Source organism: Macaca fascicularis, chromosome 5 (genome assembly GCF_037993035.2).
Source record: "Macaca fascicularis isolate 582-1 chromosome 5, T2T-MFA8v1.1".
Taxonomy (NCBI): Eukaryota; Metazoa; Chordata; class Mammalia; order Primates; family Cercopithecidae; genus Macaca; species Macaca fascicularis.
The window spans coordinates 107,757,053-107,777,139 of NC_088379.1; the positions used below are offsets into that span (position 1 = coordinate 107,757,053).

The 20,087-nt window shown below is 34.8% G+C and overlaps 1 protein-coding gene across 5 annotated transcripts in view; it reads left to right on the top strand.

Annotated features, from left to right (window-relative positions):
- BANK1 (B cell scaffold protein with ankyrin repeats 1) overlaps positions 1-19,751 on the top strand; it is a 315,442-nt gene extending 295,691 nt beyond the window's left edge. For all 5 annotated transcript variants that reach the window (XM_045392698.3, XM_074040965.1, XM_005555547.5 and 2 more), the window contains 6 exons: positions 5,300-5,478; positions 8,320-8,383; positions 16,340-16,369; positions 17,409-17,464; positions 18,729-18,793; positions 19,049-19,751. In XM_045392698.3, coding sequence (XP_045248633.2) covers positions 5,300-5,478; positions 8,320-8,383; positions 16,340-16,369; positions 17,409-17,464; positions 18,729-18,788 — 389 coding nt within the window. In that variant the 3' untranslated portion in view covers positions 18,789-18,793; positions 19,049-19,751. The remainder of the gene's footprint in view (positions 1-5,299; positions 5,479-8,319; positions 8,384-16,339; positions 16,370-17,408; positions 17,465-18,728; positions 18,794-19,048) is intronic.
- The last annotated feature ends 336 nt before the right edge of the window (positions 19,752-20,087 follow it).

The following is a 20,087-nucleotide window of genomic DNA, read 5'->3' on the forward strand; positions in this document are numbered from 1 at the left end:
AGCTACCACACTCAGAGTTATAATGACACAAGAATCACTGGCAATGAAAGAAAGCTTTAGACTATAAAATTATTATAAAGTTTGTGTACTTCTTTGAATTGGATAATGCAAAATACTATCAAAAGTGAAACAGTACAAACACTCCCTCATCCTACTGGTGAGAGTGTATACGACAACACGTTCCAGGAAAGGAGATTGGCACTAAGTATACATCAATAGCTTTAAAGGTGGTCACACTCAAAAATTATATTTTTATGAGTCTATGCCAACCAAATAAATAATGCAGCCAGTGATTCATATGAAAGACTTATAAGCTCCAAAAACATATAATTGTGGAGAAAAATGGAAACAATAAAAAATCCCTTAGTAAGAGAATGATTAAATACTTTATTGCATATACAAACTTTGGAATATAATGCTCCCATTAAAAACCATTTTTCAAAGAATATTTAATGTCGTGGAAAGATTCTTAGGCTACATGACTAAGAGAAAAAACAGGAACTATGTCAGTGTAACCCTAATCAGAAAAAAGGAAAGAAGTGGATACTTAAGGACCACCAAGATGTTTATGGTACCTGTTTCTGAAGAATATAATAATGTGAGTGGCAGTTATTTCAGTTTTCAGTACTCTTCTGTATCTTCTAAGTGGTGGGGGAAAAAATCATGTTCTAAAATCACAATCATTAAAATAAAACATCAAATGCCAGATGTGGTGGCTCACACCTGTAATCCCAGCACTTTGGGAGGGCAAGGCAGGCAGATCACTTGAGACCAGGTGTTCAAGACCAGCCTGGTCAATATTGCGAGACCCCATCTTTACTAAAAATACAAAAACTAGCCAGTTGTGGTGGCACGTGCCTGTAATCCCAGCTACTCAAGAGGTTGAGACAGGAGAATCACTTGAACTCAGAAGGCGAAGACTGCAGTGAACCAAGGTGGTGCCACTGCACTTCAGCCAGGGCAACAGAAGGAGACTGCCTCAAAACGAAAACAAAAACAAAATGAAACAAAACAAAACAAACAAATCTCAAAGAATATATGCAACTCTAAAATTAAGGGGATGCAGAGGCCTTACTTGGAACTTACAAATAAATCAATAGACCAAACATATCCTGACTTGCCCATATGGACCTGAGCTTATATACCTACCAATTCCCAAACTAAGTAACAAAAAATAACTTAAGATTTAAATCTTGGTCACTAGTTCTCGTTCTCTCGCTCTCTCAGTCTGTCTTTCTCTCTCTCTCTTTCTCTTTCTCTCTCTCTGTTTCTCTCTCTCTCTCTCTCTCTCTCTCTTTTTTTCTCTTTCTTTCTCTCTCTCTCTTTTTTTTTCTTAAGCCAGGGTGTGCTGTGTCACCCAGGCTGGAAGGCAGTGGCGATCTCAGCTCACTACAGCCTTGATCTTTCAGGCTCAAGCAATCCTCCCACCTCAGCCTCCCGAGTAGCTGGGACTACAGGCTGGTTTTTATAGAGATGGGATCTCTCCGTGTTACCCAGGCTGGTCTGGAACTCCTGGGCTCAACCAATCCACCTGCTTCAGCCTCCCAAAGTGCCGGGATTACAGTTGTCAGCCACTGCACCTGGACCCTATTTATTTAAGTCCTATTATGAGAAGTTCTTTCCAAGTGCCACAAACTAATTTGGTATGATGGTACAGTATGGTGTGACATCACATGATATTTATAGTATGACATGGTACTTACAGCATGGTATATCTGGCATGGATTGAAATGGTATGCATTCCATGGGAAAGCCTATTAATAAAGTGGCAGAAATTTTTTATATTGTAAAAGCAATATAGTATTATTATAGAAAGATGGAGATCATAAGAAAATAATTACATATGTAATATGGCATCACAATAGAACAACGTATATTATCTTTTAAATTTTCTTTTCATGCTTTATTATGTATATGTATATTTTAACTTTGACACTTAAAATTTTTAATGTGTGTATAAGTTTGTATCCTGCTTTTGTACTTGTTATAATACAATAAGCACTTTCTATGTTGCCACAATCTTTATTTTTTTAATGACTACATATTTTTATTAAGTAAATATTTTCTATTTTAAATTACTTTTTGTTGGGCAATCAAGTTGTTTTCTTTCAAATTTTCAATAAAGTCCTTTCAGCCAGTCACCTAGTAAATAATTTTAATGAAAATCCCAATTTACATTCGTACCTAATCTGTATATTTATATACTTACTACAATGGGTTGGTTGATGTTTATATGACCAATATTTGATCAAATGGAAATACTTATAAAGAGAAATTTATTTAAAAGGAATTAACTTGTAAAAACTGTAGTTTACCTTGAAGCTTTTACACTAAGAGACAGGAGTCTACCATATATACAGTTAGCTGTCTGACAAATGTTTTTTAATGAAAATTATATTAAATTCATACTAATTCTTCTGAAGGTAAACCAAAAAAAATACAAAATTAGGAAGACGGAAAACCTTTCATTAACTCCTTTTCCTCATCAAATTGTTATCTAAATGCAATAAAGTAATCTTATAAACTCTACCAAAAATTACAGGTTGCATGTTTTGGTTTGACTTGTATACCCTTAGAATAAAAGGTAGTGAGATGCCTAAATCATTTTTCTTTGTAACTTGTCATGCCTAATCCTAATTTATCAAGACAAATGCTTTAATCTCTTTACTCTTAAAAAAAAGTAAAAGCAGATTTATGTAAAATTAGTTTAGTTGTAAACAACTCACTCTCAAAACAATATCTAAGACCTCTGCTGCTCCTAGCTTGTTCTTTTGTTCTTTCTGCACAATCATACAACTGAACACCATACCCCCCCCAAAAAGTCATCTTACTTATATTTTAATAGCTAGATTGAGAAAAAAAGAAAGGGTAATTGAAATAAATATTATTAAAAGGAGTTAGTATTTGTTAAGTTAAACTTGTACATATAGCAAAACTAAAACTGGTACGGTTTTCTGGGAAAACTTTTCTTGAGCTAACTTCCAGAACAGCAGAAAATCCAGCTGCCTGGGTTACTTGAGATAAAAATGGATTCACACTTAGGCAAAAGGATGACAGAAGTGAGGTGATAATTAAATGGCATAGCTGTTAAATGGTGATGCTCAACCTCTCTCCTCTGGCAGGGATGGCACATAGAATTCTACTGCTAACTGCATTTCATGAACTCTATTTTAGTGTGGAGGCCTATAAAAAGCAAACAGTATAAGAAGCAAGATCTCAATTGTTATCTGTACTTTTTGCTGCTGAGCAAGTTAGCGCTCTGGCTAACTTGTGCTTCTCCAGTTCCTCTGGGATTTCATGCTCCATCATCCTTAGAGGAAGATTTGGAGTATAGAATCTGTTGACATCTTAGTTCTGGAGGAATAGGTTCTGAAGAGAAAAGACAAGAAAAGACAAGTCAAGAAAGCCCCTGTGTTGAATGGAAATGGTGAGAAGGGAAAAAGTTAAAAAAAAAAAAGAAAAAGAAAGAAAGAGGAAAAGAAAAGAAAGGGGGTGAAGAGAGAGAGAGAGAGAGAGAGAGAGAGAGAGAGAGAAAGAAAGAAAGAGAAAGAAAGAAAGAAAGAAAGAAAGAAAGAAAGAAAGAAAGAAAGAAAGAAAGAAAGAAAGAAAGAAAGAAAGAGAAAGAAAGAAAGAGAGAGAGAGGGAGGGAGGAAGAGAGAGAGAGAAGGAAGGAAGAAAGGAAGGAAAAGAGGGAGGGAGGGAAGAAAGAAAAGAAAGAAGAAAGAAAGAAAGAAAGAGAGAGAGAGAAAGAAGAAAGAAAGAAAGAAAGAACGAAAGAAAGAAAGAAAGAAAGAAAGAAAGAAAGAAAGAAAGAAAGAAAGAAAGAAAGAAAGAAAGAAAGAAAGAAAGAAAGAAGGAAAGAAGAAAGGAAGGAAGCAAGGAGGAAGGAGGGAGAGAGTGAGAGAGGAGAGGAGAGGAGAGGGAAGGAAAGAAAGAAAGCACATGTGGGAATCAGAATTATTGACCATAGAGAAATTTGATGTGCACGTGAATCTTTTTGGAAAGAAACCGTCTGTGTGTCCGTGTTTCAAGATTCACTATTATAGTCCTTCTCGAAACTGAGAGAAACATTAGAGGTCATTCCAGAACAACCCCAAGGCTCAAGTCCTCTTTAAACATATAACATTTGCTATCAAATACTTGAAACCTCTTTTCCAGAACAACCAATCCTAATTATATCAACAAATTATTATTACTATAGAATTTGAATGTCCTCCTCATTTCCCAAATCCTTGTTAATATTGTCTGGATAGTCAAATTCATCTGTTTCTTTCTTGAAGAAGCACTCCCAGAAACAGGCAGATCCCTCCAAGGACAGCTCACTGGTATACAGTTAGGCAGGACTGGCTATTCTCTCCTTTCAGACTCTGTGGGCATGTTTAGATTTGATAGTATATTAAGACATGTTACCTACCCCTCCTGAAATAATACAAAAAGTATGTTGCACTTAATGGAAATATGTAAATGAGAAGGTACAAACTCAAATGAGTTCCAGCAGGTAGGCAGGTAGCAGACGTGTGTTGTCATCCAGTAACTCTAAGGTGTGGCAAGGATTGCAGTAACCTAGAGAGCACATAGCATCCTTAAAGTCATGCAGGCCCATTTATGTCTTTAAACACCATGGTGGACAAGGGAAACACTGAATTCACCCACGGTCTGCCAATTTGCTACCACTGTACTTCAAGCTAGGCCATCTACTATTCCTTTTGTGCTAAACAAATAATACATGGCATGCTCCAAAATAAACTCTTTAGAAAAGGAAGCATCTCACTACCAAATAACTGATTATTTATTTTAAATCTTTCAGAAATAACTTTTCAAAGGATGTGAAGCCTTTTGTGACATTTGGATGTTGGTTGACATCTCTTTTCCCAAAGTTCGGAAGACTGTTTATTCTAAAGATATTTATTGTTAATATTAATGTTAACATTTATTTAGCTTACTGTGTGGCAAGCACTATGCTAAGTATTTTGTGCACATGATCTCTGATAATCCTCAGAAAAAGAAGACAAAATTGGCACTGCCCTCAACTAGCAAAGTATATAATTTTGCTACTGTCCTTTCTCTCCTTGTCCCTTTCTGTTTCTCAGTAATGAGACACAATTTTGTAACCCTTAAGACTAGGTTCCAGGCACCTCCATCCTTAGAAATAAACTCATTAAAAATATACTGGTTTATTCTTTAGCTGCTCATAGAGAGTTAAGAAGAAGCTACTCCAATTACTTATTTGTAGAGTGCTTTTGTTCCCAGTTGTCTACACCCGGAGTTTCTATTAATGCACCCTCCCTTTGTATTTTAGACAGAGCTCGGATAGAGAGTCCAGCCTCTTCTACTCTCAGGGGCTGTCTAACTGATGGTCAGGAAGAACTCATCCTCCTGCAAGAGAAAGTCAAGAATGGGAAAATGTCTATGGATGAAGCTCTGGAGAAATTTAAACACTGGCAGATGGGGAAAAGTGGCCTGGAAATGATTCAGCAGGTAATATTGGCCCCAATGTTTTCTGGGACATTCCATAACTTGTGGAGCCCCTAGTTTGTTACTGTTTAACTTTCACAAGGAATGCAGGTAACTGTTCTTTTATTTTTAACTAGCCACTAAGAAAAATACTTTAAGAAATCAATTAAATGTTTGAAAATATCCAGATATTATGTTCACCAGCCATTGATGAAGTCAATCCTCTAACCCAGTATACCAAAGCTAATACCTAATCAGCTTATAATACCTGTCTTTAGTATAGTGAGTGTTTTTTGAATCTCATTGCTGAAATTAAGTTAAAGCATCTTTACACTGAAGAGTGTAAGTCACAGTTTGTAGAGAAATACCAAGAATATTAAGTTCAAATAAGCTTGTCTTCTGTAAATATGATTTACCTCCTGAGATGGGATTGGAGGACATGGTTCTGAGATGAGCATGAAAACAAAATATACCACACATTCAGTGAGAGATAACACAGTCATAGTCCCATATTCCATCCCTTTTCACTCCAAAAATATTTTAACAATTTTTTCTTCTTATCAAGGAAATCTCATTCCTTCAAAACCCAGTTCTAGATAGCTGTTTGATTAAACACATTTAATAAGCAAATTTAGGCCAAAGTATAAATAATTGATAATAGCTTAATATTGTAACTTTCCCAAGAGATAATTTTTATTTAAAAGACATTGCTTAGGAAAACATTTTTAAACAATAAAAAAGAATCAAAATAGAGAAATTTCAAACAATACAGTATATAGGCCAGGGGACTTTCCCAGTGCATCTGAGATTGTGCCTTGTTAGGAACCAGCTGTCTCTAAGGGCAGTTATGGTTGTGGGTTTTTGGCTGAACCTCATCCAGATTTTGTGACACTAAGCAAAGGCAATTATTTTGCCAAATAAATGCTAAAGAATACTGATTGTAGAGTTCTACAAGTCTTCATTGTTCATGATTAGAATTACAATATTGCTTCTCAATCATGTCAATGTCATCACCAATACACACGTGTTTAGGTGCAGACCTACAAATCACATTCCTAGCAATGTTAGATTGTATAGATTTTGTTGAATTAAGTCAATTGTATTTCATCCTCCTGACACTCTTAAATAATAACGTTTTCCATTTAGAGTTATCCAACTTAAATATCATTTTGGAAATATTTCACTAGTTGTTTCATTAAACTCTGGTTATTCTTATTTTTATATTTAGTGTATATTTATACTTAATCTTGTTTTAGGAAGAATTTAAGGTGCTTCATACTCACTACTTAGAGATTGATCTGACTCACCTAATAATAAGGTGATAGTGGGATAATGAATATTGTTCATGTTTATTTTAAAAATATATATTTTTTAAAATAAAGGCTGAAAGATACTAAGATTACTTTCCATAAGCAACAAAGTTTAATGACTTGGTCTGAATTCTGTCAGAGGAATCAGTCAGTGCTTAACATAAGGGACTTGGCCAAAATCCAAACAACAAAAAGATGAATATTCCTCCTGTTTATTCAACACACACACATGCAAACAAATATGCATTCCTATGTACTTTTCAATATTTTTCTTGCAGCTTGCAAAAGTATTTGTTTGTATCCTATGAATATAAATGAAGTTATCAGAGGTAACTGAAATCATATTATTACTGATGAAGGAATTATCCTAGGAAACTAAGAAAGAAAATGGCACAAACATTGAGTTAATAGTGGAAACTGGTTTCCAGAATAACTAAGAATCATGTTGAATCCCTGGCATTGAAGATGAAATGGTGGAGAAGGGAAAACCTTGCCCTTGACTCTCCTCACTCCTACTCACAGTCACGGAGTGCCTGAAGAAGAGTTTGGCACCACTGGTAGGAGAGATCTGTAAGGCAATGGAAACAACTAAATAGGAAAAGTGGTTTCTAAGTTTCCAGGAAAATCCTAAGGAAAGAGTGCTACTCTCAAGTTCTGTTCTAAAACAAGATTATTAAATGTTAGCTTGTTTTACATTTTGCTTAAAAAGATAATGTTCAGGCCGGGCGCGGTGGCTCAAGCCTGTAATCCCAGCACTTTGGGAGGCCGAGACGGGTGGATCACGAGGTCAGGAGATCGAGACCATCCTGGCTAACACGGTGAAACCCCGTCTCTACTAAAAAATACAAAAAACTAGCCGGGCGAGGTGGTGGGCGCCTGTAGTCCCAGCTACTCGGGAGGCTGAGGCAGGAGAATGGCGGGAACCCGGGAGGCGGAGCTTGCAGTGAGCTGAGATCCAGCCACAGCACTCCAGCCTGGGCGGCAGAGCGAGACTCCGTCTCAAAAAAAAAAAAAAAAAAAAGATAATGTTCAATATTTGGAATTAAAGAAAGATCACAGATGTATGTTCATCTGCTTTTAAGTCTCTGATTTTTAGAATTAGAACACTGGGAAGCAATGTGCCATACAGGGGCTGGAGATGGGCTCAGGCAGCAGCAAACCATCACTGTGTAACCCTTCTGCTTTTGGACAACAAATAGCAAATATAGACCCCACAAGCACTGGGTTGAGAAAACAGCTTCCCAAAGAATTGCACTCTAGGATCCAATCTTGACTCTACTACTTAGAATTATGATTTGGGAAAGTTACTATACCTCTCTGTACCTCAGTTTCCATATCTACAAAATGGAATGACGACATTTTACATCCACTTCATTAAGCTGTGAGAATTAAGTAAGATAACACATGGAAAGTATCAAGGATGGCAATTGAGACATCATAAGTAGCAAATAATATCAAGTAGTGGCATTGGTATTGCTAATAGTAGTTGATGTTTTCATCTTGATCCATAAAAATTTGAAAATCATAACTATGCCCTGGTTGTTTCTACATTAAGGAGAAGTTACGACAACTACGAGATTGCATTATTGGAAAAAGACCAGAAGAAGAAAATGTCTATAGTAAGTAAGATTCGCCTGCTATTCAAAAATAATAGAGTGATTAAGTTGAAAATTCAGGGACTGTGGAGATGAATGGGCCTGAGTTCAAATCGAAACCTCAACAATTCCCAGCTGTCTAACCTAGAGAGGGTCTTAATCTCTGGTAGTGAAATTCCTTGTCTGCAAAATACACATCTATAATTATATATGCATCTGAGAGTGCTTGTGTGAGTTAACATAAAAAATACTTATCATATTCTCTGGTTCATAATGAAAGTTCATAATGAACCAGAGACTATAAGTATTTTTTATGCCATAAATATAATAAATGCTTGTTACTCTCTTTCTTTTGATGTCTATGTAAGTTGCAAATAGGACAACTCTGTTCAATTTTTTAATAATCCATTATACAAGAAATCAAGGCTGGGTGTGGTGGCTCACACCTGTAATCTCAGCACTTTGGGAGGCCAAGGTGGGTGGATCACTTGAGGATAGGAGTTCAAGACCAGCCTGGCCAAATGGTGAAACCCTGTCTCTACTAAAAATATAAAAATTAGCCAGCCATGGCAGTGCATGCCTGTAATCCCAACTACTCGGGATGCTGAGGCAGGAGAATTGCTTGAACCCCCCGGGAGGCACAGAGGTTGCAGTGAGCCAAGATCACACCATTACATTCCAGCCTGGGTGACAGAGCAAGACTCCATCTCAAAAAAAAAAAAAAAGAAAAGAAAAAAAAAAAGAAATCAAATTATTAAAGAGACATACTTTTGAATAAGTTAAAATATTAATACAGTGAGTTCTCATAATTGTCAATGTGTGTATCATTTTAAAATTTCTAATAATTAAAAGTTGCTCTAGCAGTGGAGGTTAGGGGAGGGAATACTCTATGTTAAGCCAAACATTATTAAGATGATAAAATTTTGCTAAAATAAACAACACATTCAAAAATTAAAAATAAATTGTGTTATCACTATCTGACCACTGTTTCCCCAAGACTCTACCCCTGCACAGATAATTAAAAACTAGCAGCCACTAAAAGAGTGTGAAAGCTTCCATCTCTTCCATTTTCATTAATATTACATAGCTTTTAGCTAGTCCTTCATGTTGAAATTCATTTCTCTTCATATTATAGAGTTATGTATTTTTCTAGAGCGAATTCTTTAAGCACCTTAAAATGTTTGTAAAACACAAATATGCTTTCTAAAATAATTAAGGTCATAAAGACAGGGCCATCTTATAGGTGACAGACACCTCCATTCTAATATGAATAAGATTAAAATTTTAACGATTTATAAAATTACAAGTCATGCAAATAATTTTATCAAGGAGCATTAAAAAGTTAACATTTATTGTCTCCCATACATTATTGTTTCTTACAATAACTTTACGAGGTGAGCAATATTTCCGATTTACAAATAAGGAAACTGAGGCCCTGTTAAACTAAAAAGTTAAAGGACACACATAAGAAGTGAGAAACCATTTCTGTTTAATTCAAAATCAATGCTCTTAATTATCGGTGCCTTAATTATGAATCAATTAGTTCTCCTTTCAGTCACACTGGAATAAATAATACTACACAAATCTTTCTATTGCACAAGACACTATTACTGAGCAAATATATGAAGCAAGTGATATTAGGAGGCAGACAATAGGTAGCCAAAGACTATGAATAATTCTAGAGACAAGCAGTACTCATGAGGTGCCTCTTATTATGGCCCAGTTCTCTGCCAAAGGAATATTTCCTGACTACACTCTGAGCAAAGCAAAGAAGTTCTGTTGAACTGAGAAGGCAGAGATCCTAGTTCAGGGCAGCTGAAGCTACTAGAATGTGTGTGGTGGGTCCATTGAGAGCAGGTGACTGTGTAGAGAGGTAGCCTAAGAGGTCCATGGGAAGCACTCCACAAGTCTGTGGCTGAGAGATGAGCTGTACCTGTGCAAAGCAAGACAGTCAAGGCATGCAAGACAGCAACTTCTGGGGCATTGAGAGCAAAAGAGAGACACTAAAGGTTGAGCAGAGTTGAGGAAAAGCCAGCCTGGGAATTTTTAAGTTCTGGCACTGTCAAATTAGGGAGATCTTAACACCTCTTTAAAATATCTGACATTCTGCTGTGACACCCAAAAGGTGTAATGAGTAAGGACCAGGATTTAGAGTAAGATCTACTCTGGATATGCCCTAGCAAAATCTCAAACCAAGCCCCAAGAAGATCTATACTGGAGACAGAGTTTGTAGGCTGACTGAATCTACAAACTCAGGACCTTAAAAAGAAAACACCTTGGGCACAAAAAGCCCACAGTGAAAAAGAATAAAATTAAGTCTATACAAGTTCTTGCCAGTAATTGAGCTGCCTACTAAAATGAGAACATACTGTCATCCGAAGAATATTCTAGAATCTGGAATATACAACACATTATCTATAATGTCCAGTGTTCAATTAAAAAAAGAAGACATACAAAGAAACAGGAAACTGTCATCTTAATGAAGAAAAAGAAACTATAGACGGAACCTGAGATGTTAGATGTTGTTGATCTTAGCAAACAGACTTTAAAGCACCTCTTATAAACACTGAATTAGTGAAAAATGTGGTTTTAAGGAGGGAATAAATAGGGAATCTCAGCAGGAAAAAAAAATGAAACCATATAAAAGAACCAAGTAGAAAGCATAGAAAGTAAAAGTACAATAAAATAAATAAAAATTAAACAGATGAACTTATTATCAAATTGGAGTTGACAAATTAAGAGTTAGTAAACAAAATTAAGACAGACCAATAGAAATTATCTAATTTGATTTTTAGAGAGATAAAAAGACTTCAAAAATGAACAGAGTCCCAGCAACATTTAGGACAATATAATGCATTTTAAAATGCATGTAATTAGAACCCAGAAGGAGAAAAGAGTGAAAAGAGGCAAAACATTGTTTAAAAAATGATGACCAAAACCTTGCCAAATTTAATGCAAACCACTTGCATATTGTTGAAAAAACTTTTAAAAATTAAAATTAGCATAATTGTTAAAAGAAGGACTTCTAGGCCATTTATTTTCAAGCTACTTTAAGCCAAGGTAAAAAGAAATTCTTGAAAGCAGCCAGAGGAAACACACATTACATATAAAGGAAAAAAAATTCAATAATTTATTATTAGAAACAATGGAGGATTGACGACAAGACAATAACATCTTTAAAGTCCTAAAAAATGACCACTTAGAATTCTAAATCCAGAGGAAATATACCTCAAAAACGTGATAAAATAAAGACATTTAAGATAAATGAAATGAGATAATTCACAGCAAAATTACAGTAGAATAAATGCTTAAAAATATCATACAAGGTGAAGGGATGTTAACAAACAAACTCAGATTCTCACCAAGGGAATCTGTGGGAAAAAGAATACTGAAAATTATAGAAAGGAGGTAAATATAAAATATTATGTTTTCCTTTTTTTCTCATAAATTACTTCAAAGACAACTGTTTAAAGCAAAAATAATAAAACTTAAGTTAGAAGTTCTATAATATGGAGAAGGAAATATGAAAACAATCATGCAAAGGACAATGGAGGCAGATAAATAGAATTATGTGTTTCCAAAATTGTTATGTGGTGAAGTGTAAAGATTCAGTTATAAAGTAGGAAGTGGAGAGGGTAAAGTAAGAAGTATGATGTGTCAACTATAAGGCATGAAGTACTAAGGGGTATACTACTGTCTCAAAATCTAAGTTAAAGGTGCATATTTTATTTTAAAAATAGAAAGAAATCAGTTTAAAAAATAGATAAGAAGTTCACTTAGGAAACCCATAGAGGAAATAAAATAGATTTTTTTTAAAAAAACTGTTTGATTCACCAAAAATAAAGCAGGAAAGTACAAAAAGAGGAATATAAACAAAATGGATAAGTGAAGAACCAAGAACAAGATGGTAGTATTTAACTAAGCCATATCATAATTATGTTAAAGGTGACTGAATTAATTGCTTCTTTTTAAAAGCAGACATTTTCAGACTGGAAACGAAAGCAATATCCAATATTATGCTGTCTAAAAGACATGTGTTTTACATATAAAACACAAATAGTTTGAAAGTAAAGTATGGTAAAATGTTACTATGACAATAGTAATAATCATAAGCATAAGAAAGCTGGCATGGATATATCAACATAACACAAGATAAATTTCAAAACACAGAGTATTACAAAAGATAAACAAGGATATTACATACAGATAAAAAGGCAGTTCACTAGAAAGATAGAGCAATTCTAAATATCTGCATAATATAAAGTAATTTTATATTATATATTTGAATTTTACTAAAACTCCTGAAGCAAAATCTGACAGTACTCGGAGATGTTTTCACTTCTTTCTTACTAATTCATAGAACAAATAGACAAAAATCAGTAAAGATACAGAAGACCTAAACAACACTATCAGCTAACTTGACCCAATTGACATTTACAAAAAAAAAATTTTAAGTCAGAATACATATTTATTAAAGGTATACATGGAGGTTCACCAAGATGAAACATAGGCTAGATGATCAAAAAAGTTTCAGTAAACTTCTAAAGACTGAAATCTTCAGAGTATATTCTCTAAAAGATTTCAGTCTTTTAGAATCTTATATTCTCTTATCACAACAGAAGTAAATTAGAAATCAGTTAGGAATTATATATCTAGAACATCTCCCAATATATTTAGGAATTAAATATAACATTCAAAATAATATGAGGGTCAAATAAGAAATCATAAGAAAGTATTTCAACCTGAATAGTAATGAAAAAAAACATATCAAAATTTGTAGAATGCAGGTAAAACAAGTATGTAGTTAACAGTTAACTAAAGGGAAATGTATTACTATAAGTATTATACTAGAAAATAACAAAAAGCTTGAAGTCAATGATTTAAGTTTCCACTTTAGAAAAATAGAAAATGAAAAGCAAACCTTGAAAAAGAGGTAAGAAGAGAGAAATAATTAAGATCAGAAATCAGTAAAAAAGGAAAGAGATAAACAAAAAGAAAATAAAATCAAAAGCGAGTTGTTTGAAAACATAAATAAATTTGATAAGCCCATGGGAAGAATGATAAAGGAAAAAAAAAAGACAACAAGATACCTAAATTAGAAATTAAATTGGGTTACTACAACAGATCCTACAGACATTAAAAAGATACTAAGGGCCTGGTGTGGTGGCTCTGGCCAGGTACGGTGGCTCATGCTTGTGATCCCAGCACTTTGGGAGGCCGAGGCAGGTGGATCACCTGAGGTCAAGAGTTCAAGACCAGCCTGGCCAACATGATGAAACCCTGTCTCTACTAAAAATACAAAAAATTAGCAAGGCACGGTGGCATGCGCCTGTAATCCCAGCTACTCCAGAGGCTGAGGCCAGAGAATCGCTTGGACCTAGGAGGTGGAGGTTGCAGTGAGCCAAGATTGCTCCACTGCACTCCAGCCTGGTTGGCAGAGCAAGACTCCATCTCAAAAAAAAAAAAAAAAAAAAAAAAAAAAAAAAAATGCTAAGAAAATATATAATTAACTTTCTGCCAATACATTTAACAACTTAGACCAAAAAGGACAAATTACTTGAAAAAAAAACTTGCCAAAATTGACTCAAAAAATAAAATTCCACACTCCTCTGAGTATACCTCTTTGTACAATTCTCACTTTTAGAACTTTGTTAATATTTTGCATATTCAGTAAATGAAGACAAGGCAGAGATAGGAGGCAAAATGGAATATAGGCAAAAAAAATGTATTATGGATAATGAGAGCCAGGTTTTTTATTGTCTGAGAAATCAGTTATAATTAAGGAAAGAAGAAGGGCTAGAATGACTGTTATGGTATTGCACTGGAATTGGAAGTAAAAGTATAACAAATAATTACAGAGAGATAGATATAGAAATATGGTTGTGTGTACAAGTATGTATATTTCTTTAACTCTTTCAGCTAAGAGGACCTAGAGGCAGTGACAGCCCAGCACCAAAGAGCACATCTAGTACCCACGTCTTAGTTTATGAAAACAAATGGCCCATAAGCATGTGAAAAGATGCTAAATATCATTAACCATTAGCAAAAACAAATTCAACTACAATGATATACCAATAAACAAAAAGTATAATGAATTACCATTTCAGAAGACTGTCAGTTAGGATGTGGAACTGGATATGCATTGTATGCATTGCTTATGGGAATATAAAGTGCAGTGATAACTGTGGAGAAGTCAAATATGCACTTACCATATGATCTAGTCATTCCATTCCAGGTTTTTTCCCAAAACAAATAAATGCCTGTGTTCACACGAAGACTTTTTCACAAAAGTTCATGGCAGTTTCATTCATAATATCCAAACTGGAAACAATTAAATGGGGTTATTACAACATATGCAAATGTCCAATAGAAGAATACATGATTATACTGTGATACATTTATACTATGGAATACTATTTAGCAATAAAAAGGAATACTTACTATTGTAACAATAATATAAATGAATCTCACAAACATTACACATACTGAGTGAAAGATAACAGACAAAAAGGATGGATCAGACACAAGGGAATCAGACACAAAGGAATACTACATGCTGTGGTATTCCATCTATCTGGAATTCTAGATAAAACTAATCTAGACAAAATTATAGAAGTAGAAATTGTTAGGGGTGGTGAATATCCAGGTTACCAGCAGCAAATCCATACAGGTCTGCAGCAACCTCAATTCTTGTCTCCTCAGAAGAAAGAGTTTGACAGAGGGGCATAAGGCAGAAAAAGAGACTGAGGCAAGTTTCAGAGCAGGAGTGGAAGTTTATTAAAAAGCTTTAGAGGAGGAAGGAAAGAAAAGTACACTTGAAACAGACCAAAGCAGGCACTGTGGAGGTCAAGTTCCCTGTTTAACCTTGATCCTAAGACTTTATATGCTGGCCAACTTCCAGCGTCTTGCACACATTTCCCTTCATTCTTCCCTAAGATTGAGCTGCCCACATGCACGGTGTCCTCCCTACACGTGGGAGGTGAGCATGCGCAGTGTGTTCAGAAAGTTGTATGCATCCCCACCTGAGGCTTTCTTTTCTTTTCCAGTGTAATGCCCCTGGAAGGTCATACTCCACCATATTGTCTCTTAATGTGCATGCTGGAGCTCACTCACCTAATTCCTGAGAATTTATTGGAAGTTAATTACCAATTTCAAGTGTTTTTATCTGATTGGGAAATTGCCTCTGCCTGGCATCTGTGATGAGACAACTCTGGACTTTAGTGAGAAACTCTGGACCATCAGCAAATTGCCTCCCCACTTTAGTGAGACAACTCTGGACCATCAGCAAATTGTCTCTCCCTGGCACAGGCTGCCAATTATCATTTTTAGAAAGGCAGTATGATAACTGCCGAACCATCACCTGATGGTCGCCTGACATTCCTGGTGGGTGATGTGGAGCCCTCTCCTGCCTCACTCATGCCTGGCTAGCTACCTACTGCAACAAAATCAGATCAGGGGTTGCCATGAGTAATATTTGAGTGAAGATTGACATAAGGGGGAATTAGGGAATAAATTATGGAGATAAAAATGGTCTCTATCCTAATTAAGTTGGTGAGTACATGGCCACATATATTTCTCAAAAATCATCAGCCTCTTTCCTTATAAATAGTTGAATTGTATGTAATTATTCCTGAATAAAGTTGATTTCAAAAAAGAATGAAGTAGCTCAAGCTAGGGGAATATCAAGGCAGGGCAGCAAGCTTGTGTTAATATCAAACATATCTAAAATCATAATACCTTGAGACAAAGGTTGGGAGAGAAAAGGACAAAACTAATAAAAGGCATGGTTTCACTCACAGTGGCTGGAGGTAGAGAAATTTGGGGTTGATATTTTTAGATCAGATTGTGAGATTTCATGGCGACCTCAAAGACAAGAAGTAGTCCAACAATGAAAAAAGAAGTGAGAAAAAAATTAAGATAAATATTGAAAAAACTCAGTAGAACATGCTTTTTTTTTTTTTTTTTTTTTTTGTCTTCTAGATAAACTCACCATTGTGCACCATCCAGTTGGTAAGTGCTTGGTATTTATTGAAGGATCGAAGACTAAAACAAAGTACAGAGTAAATCAATTTCAATATTAATGTAAACCTAATGTCAGTGTAAAGGCAAGTCAGTGTAAAAATACACATAGATTTTGTATTTATATGCAAAAAGACTTGACATCCAAAATAAACGTGAAGCGACTATAAAATAGAAACACTGAAGGCATCATAACATAATAAAAGGACCGTGAGTTTGGAATTCTTGATTGATCCTGCTGTTCCTAACTTACTAATTGTGACCTATGGCAAGTCACTTAAGCTCTGTGGGCCTCGGTTTTCTCACATGCAAAATGTAGATAAGCATCATACCATGGGGAATTGCTATAAAGACTGATAATGATATATGTAAATGGAATCTCATGCTTGATACTTGGGAGTTATTGATAAAGCAAATGAAATTTGAGAAACACTTGAGAGAGTAACTCATTTCCATTCATTTCCATGTGATGGGGGGATTGTGTGCTGAATACTGGGAGAGGAAGGAGGAGCTAGAGGTCAGCTAGGGAGCTGTTGAATATTCTAGAAGCAACTGTCCACAGCCTGGACCAAAGCACTGACTGTGAGAATGAAAAAGACATAGAACTGAGCCCTGTGGCTGGGATGAGAAATGGAATACCAGTGATAAAGTCAGGAGGAGCAGTAGTCTAGGAGAACAGGGAGTAGAAGGTGCAGGTTTTCATGGAAGTGTGTTTTGTAATTGGCCAATCCTGGTGAACGTGGAAAAGAAAAGGAAGGAGTAATCAAGTGGAGGTGTTGGAAAGATTGTTTCTAAACTCAAGTGACTCCTGGGGGTCCTCAGTATCCTACCCAAGTCAATCCACATGGGCAGGATAAATTAACAGCACATGCCAAGGGTGCATTTTCAATATCCCCCTTTTATCTTTCTAGTAATTCTTCTTTTCACCCATATCCTACCTTTGTAGAAATCATTTTTAAGAAGTACTGAATAAATGAATCATCGAATTTGTGAATGAAGAAAGAGGTAATAACTAAGTTTGTATTTCTAGGTAAAGAAACTGTCCACAATGAAAATATGTTTCATAACATACCCTTCAGCAATAAGGTAGGTTGTATTTATTTTGATTTCTATAAAATGCAAAGAAATAACTTGGTTAAAAAAGAACACGAGAGCCTTCTATCCTGTCTGTGCTTTTAAACATTCTAACAAATATGAACAAAATAGGTCAGGTGTGCCTTTGTATACAAAATCTATGAGCAGTAATTTAAGGAAATTATTTGGAAAAAAACAAAGAGGGAACTCAAAGGAAAAAGCCACTGAGGCTAAAGTGTGGCTAAATTCAACATGTACAGACCAAAAACATCTTAGAGGAATTATCAATACATGTGTTTTAACAATAGAAATATAGTGAGTCTACTGTGTTTGAATCACAATGTATATAGTCCTTAAACACTAGGACGTTAGTAGGGAAAATATAGCCCCAAAATATTATTGATTTAAATATGCATTACTTCACATCCTAGAGTTAACTGAAAATAAACTGCTAACGAGAAGCTAATGATGACACTAAGCAAAGACAGCAGCAACGGAAAACCAAGACCAATTCAAGACAACACTGATAATGTCCTGACTACAGTTTTTCTTCATAAAAATAATGTTATTCCAATTATCTGCATATATGATGTAACACACTTGCACTGCTACCAAGGGTCATGTAGCAGCTGGATTTCTTGCTAAAATCCTAAATTAGAGTCTTTGCTAAGTTCTTCTAATGAATTTTAATTTTCCAAAGTTTAATAACCCTTTAAGCTCCTTGTATATTTCAAATAAGTCATAAGTAATCATAAAATCATTCACCCTTAAAAACTAATTGAAGTATTTGCATTCTGTATTCTTCTGTAGCCCACCACCAAGCTGTGTGTATGTGTATATATGTATACACTATATAATATATATACTATAGACTCATTAAACTCATTCGAATGTAGCAAAATTGTGGGGTGCACTATGGCCTTAGGGCTCATGAAAATATCAACCAAAGATTCTTCTATAAGAGCTGAAGGACTACACAAACATGGCATATATTTTGGAAAGAAGATTTTGAATAAGAGGAAAGAATACACATTCCCAATGCTTAAACTGTTCTCCTTCAAAATGGAAAGAAAATTTGAATTCAAGGACTTGGGTGCAATTGAACTTTACAATGATTCTGTTTCCTTTTAAAATGGAAGATTGTCTTGCCAGTTGTCTCTGCAAAGCTGTTTTTCCATGGCTGTGAAAGGCAACTATAACTTTGTCATATTTCTTTGTTCAACCTTAAAATAGAGACAAATTGAGAAATGCTAGCTGTGTATCTTTTTTTTTTCAGCTTCCTGCTCAGCCCCAAGTTGAAAAGGAATTTGGCTTCTGTTGCAAGAAAGATCATTGAAGAAGGTAAAATATTAGCTATGTATATTTTTTAGAAAACCTAAAGCAGCGTTGTTAGGGACTTAAAGGAATCATTTGTCTAAAAAACAGAATTCTTTAAATATTCATTGTCTTTTCCTGAAAGGATTAACATGTATTTTTCAAGCTAAAGGTTATTGCTCTGTAGAAAGATTTATGTATAGGGGTGATTTAATGCCAACTAAACAATTTAAATTGATGAGCTATTATTCACTAATACATTTCCTATTATCTCATTTCCAGGTTATTATAATGAAACTCAAGAATCTACGGACATTTTGCTTTCAGGGTGAAGCAAGCTTGCATTTGGATTGCCTGCTCTCTTTAGAGCAAATCCATACTATGAAAGCAGAAACAAACCTTCAGGTTTCAGAATTTGTTATTGGCAGAATTTATTGGCATTATACCTGCTTCATATGGGTATATTAATATTAAAACACAATACCATAGAGTAATTGCATTACGTGAAAATTCTTGCATTTTACAATGCGCTTCACCACTGAAGCAGCTAATTTCCATTTTGAAAATTAAAAGAAAACAGCACAGAGAAGTTAAATGCTGTGTAGCAAAGTTATGGGGTCTGCTTGAGGGCACTAACCTCAACAGATTATTCCTCCTTTCCTTAGAATAACCATGAAAATGCAAATTTACTGAGCACATTTTTGCTTTTTAAGTAGCTGGTTCATTTTCTGAATTTCTCACATTCAGAGTTCTGACATCATGTTTGCAGAAACTTGTCTTAGTGTCTATTTACATGTAACCCTGAAAACATTATTATTTGAAAACTTTTCTTATCTCAAATTAATATACATTTTCACAACCTACCTTTGTATTAAGACTTGCAATTTTATCAACCTATTTCTTAGAAACAATTTACTGGCTTAGAATACAACGCAATTTTATCATACTATAATTTTCATGTACAAATGCCACAAATAAATTGAATAAGCTATGTCTGAGTTTTTAAAGTAAATTTATGAGAATTAGCCAATAAAATCACTTCTCAACCTTTTGGCTAAGATCAGGTGGAGTATTGGCCAATAAATTTTTCTGCTTACCGGCTTAAAGGGGGAAGTCTACCAAAAATTGTTTAAAATAAATAAACTTGATTAATATCACTGTATAGCGCTCATATAGTAAACACAATTGATTTTTTTCTAGCTTCTAAACAGTGACATGAATATATATTTAAAGCCATGTTACGAAACACTTGTCATGGGTTTCTTACGACTGTTAACATTCTCAAAATAAGCACAAGTTTTAAAAAATAATATAGTAGCTT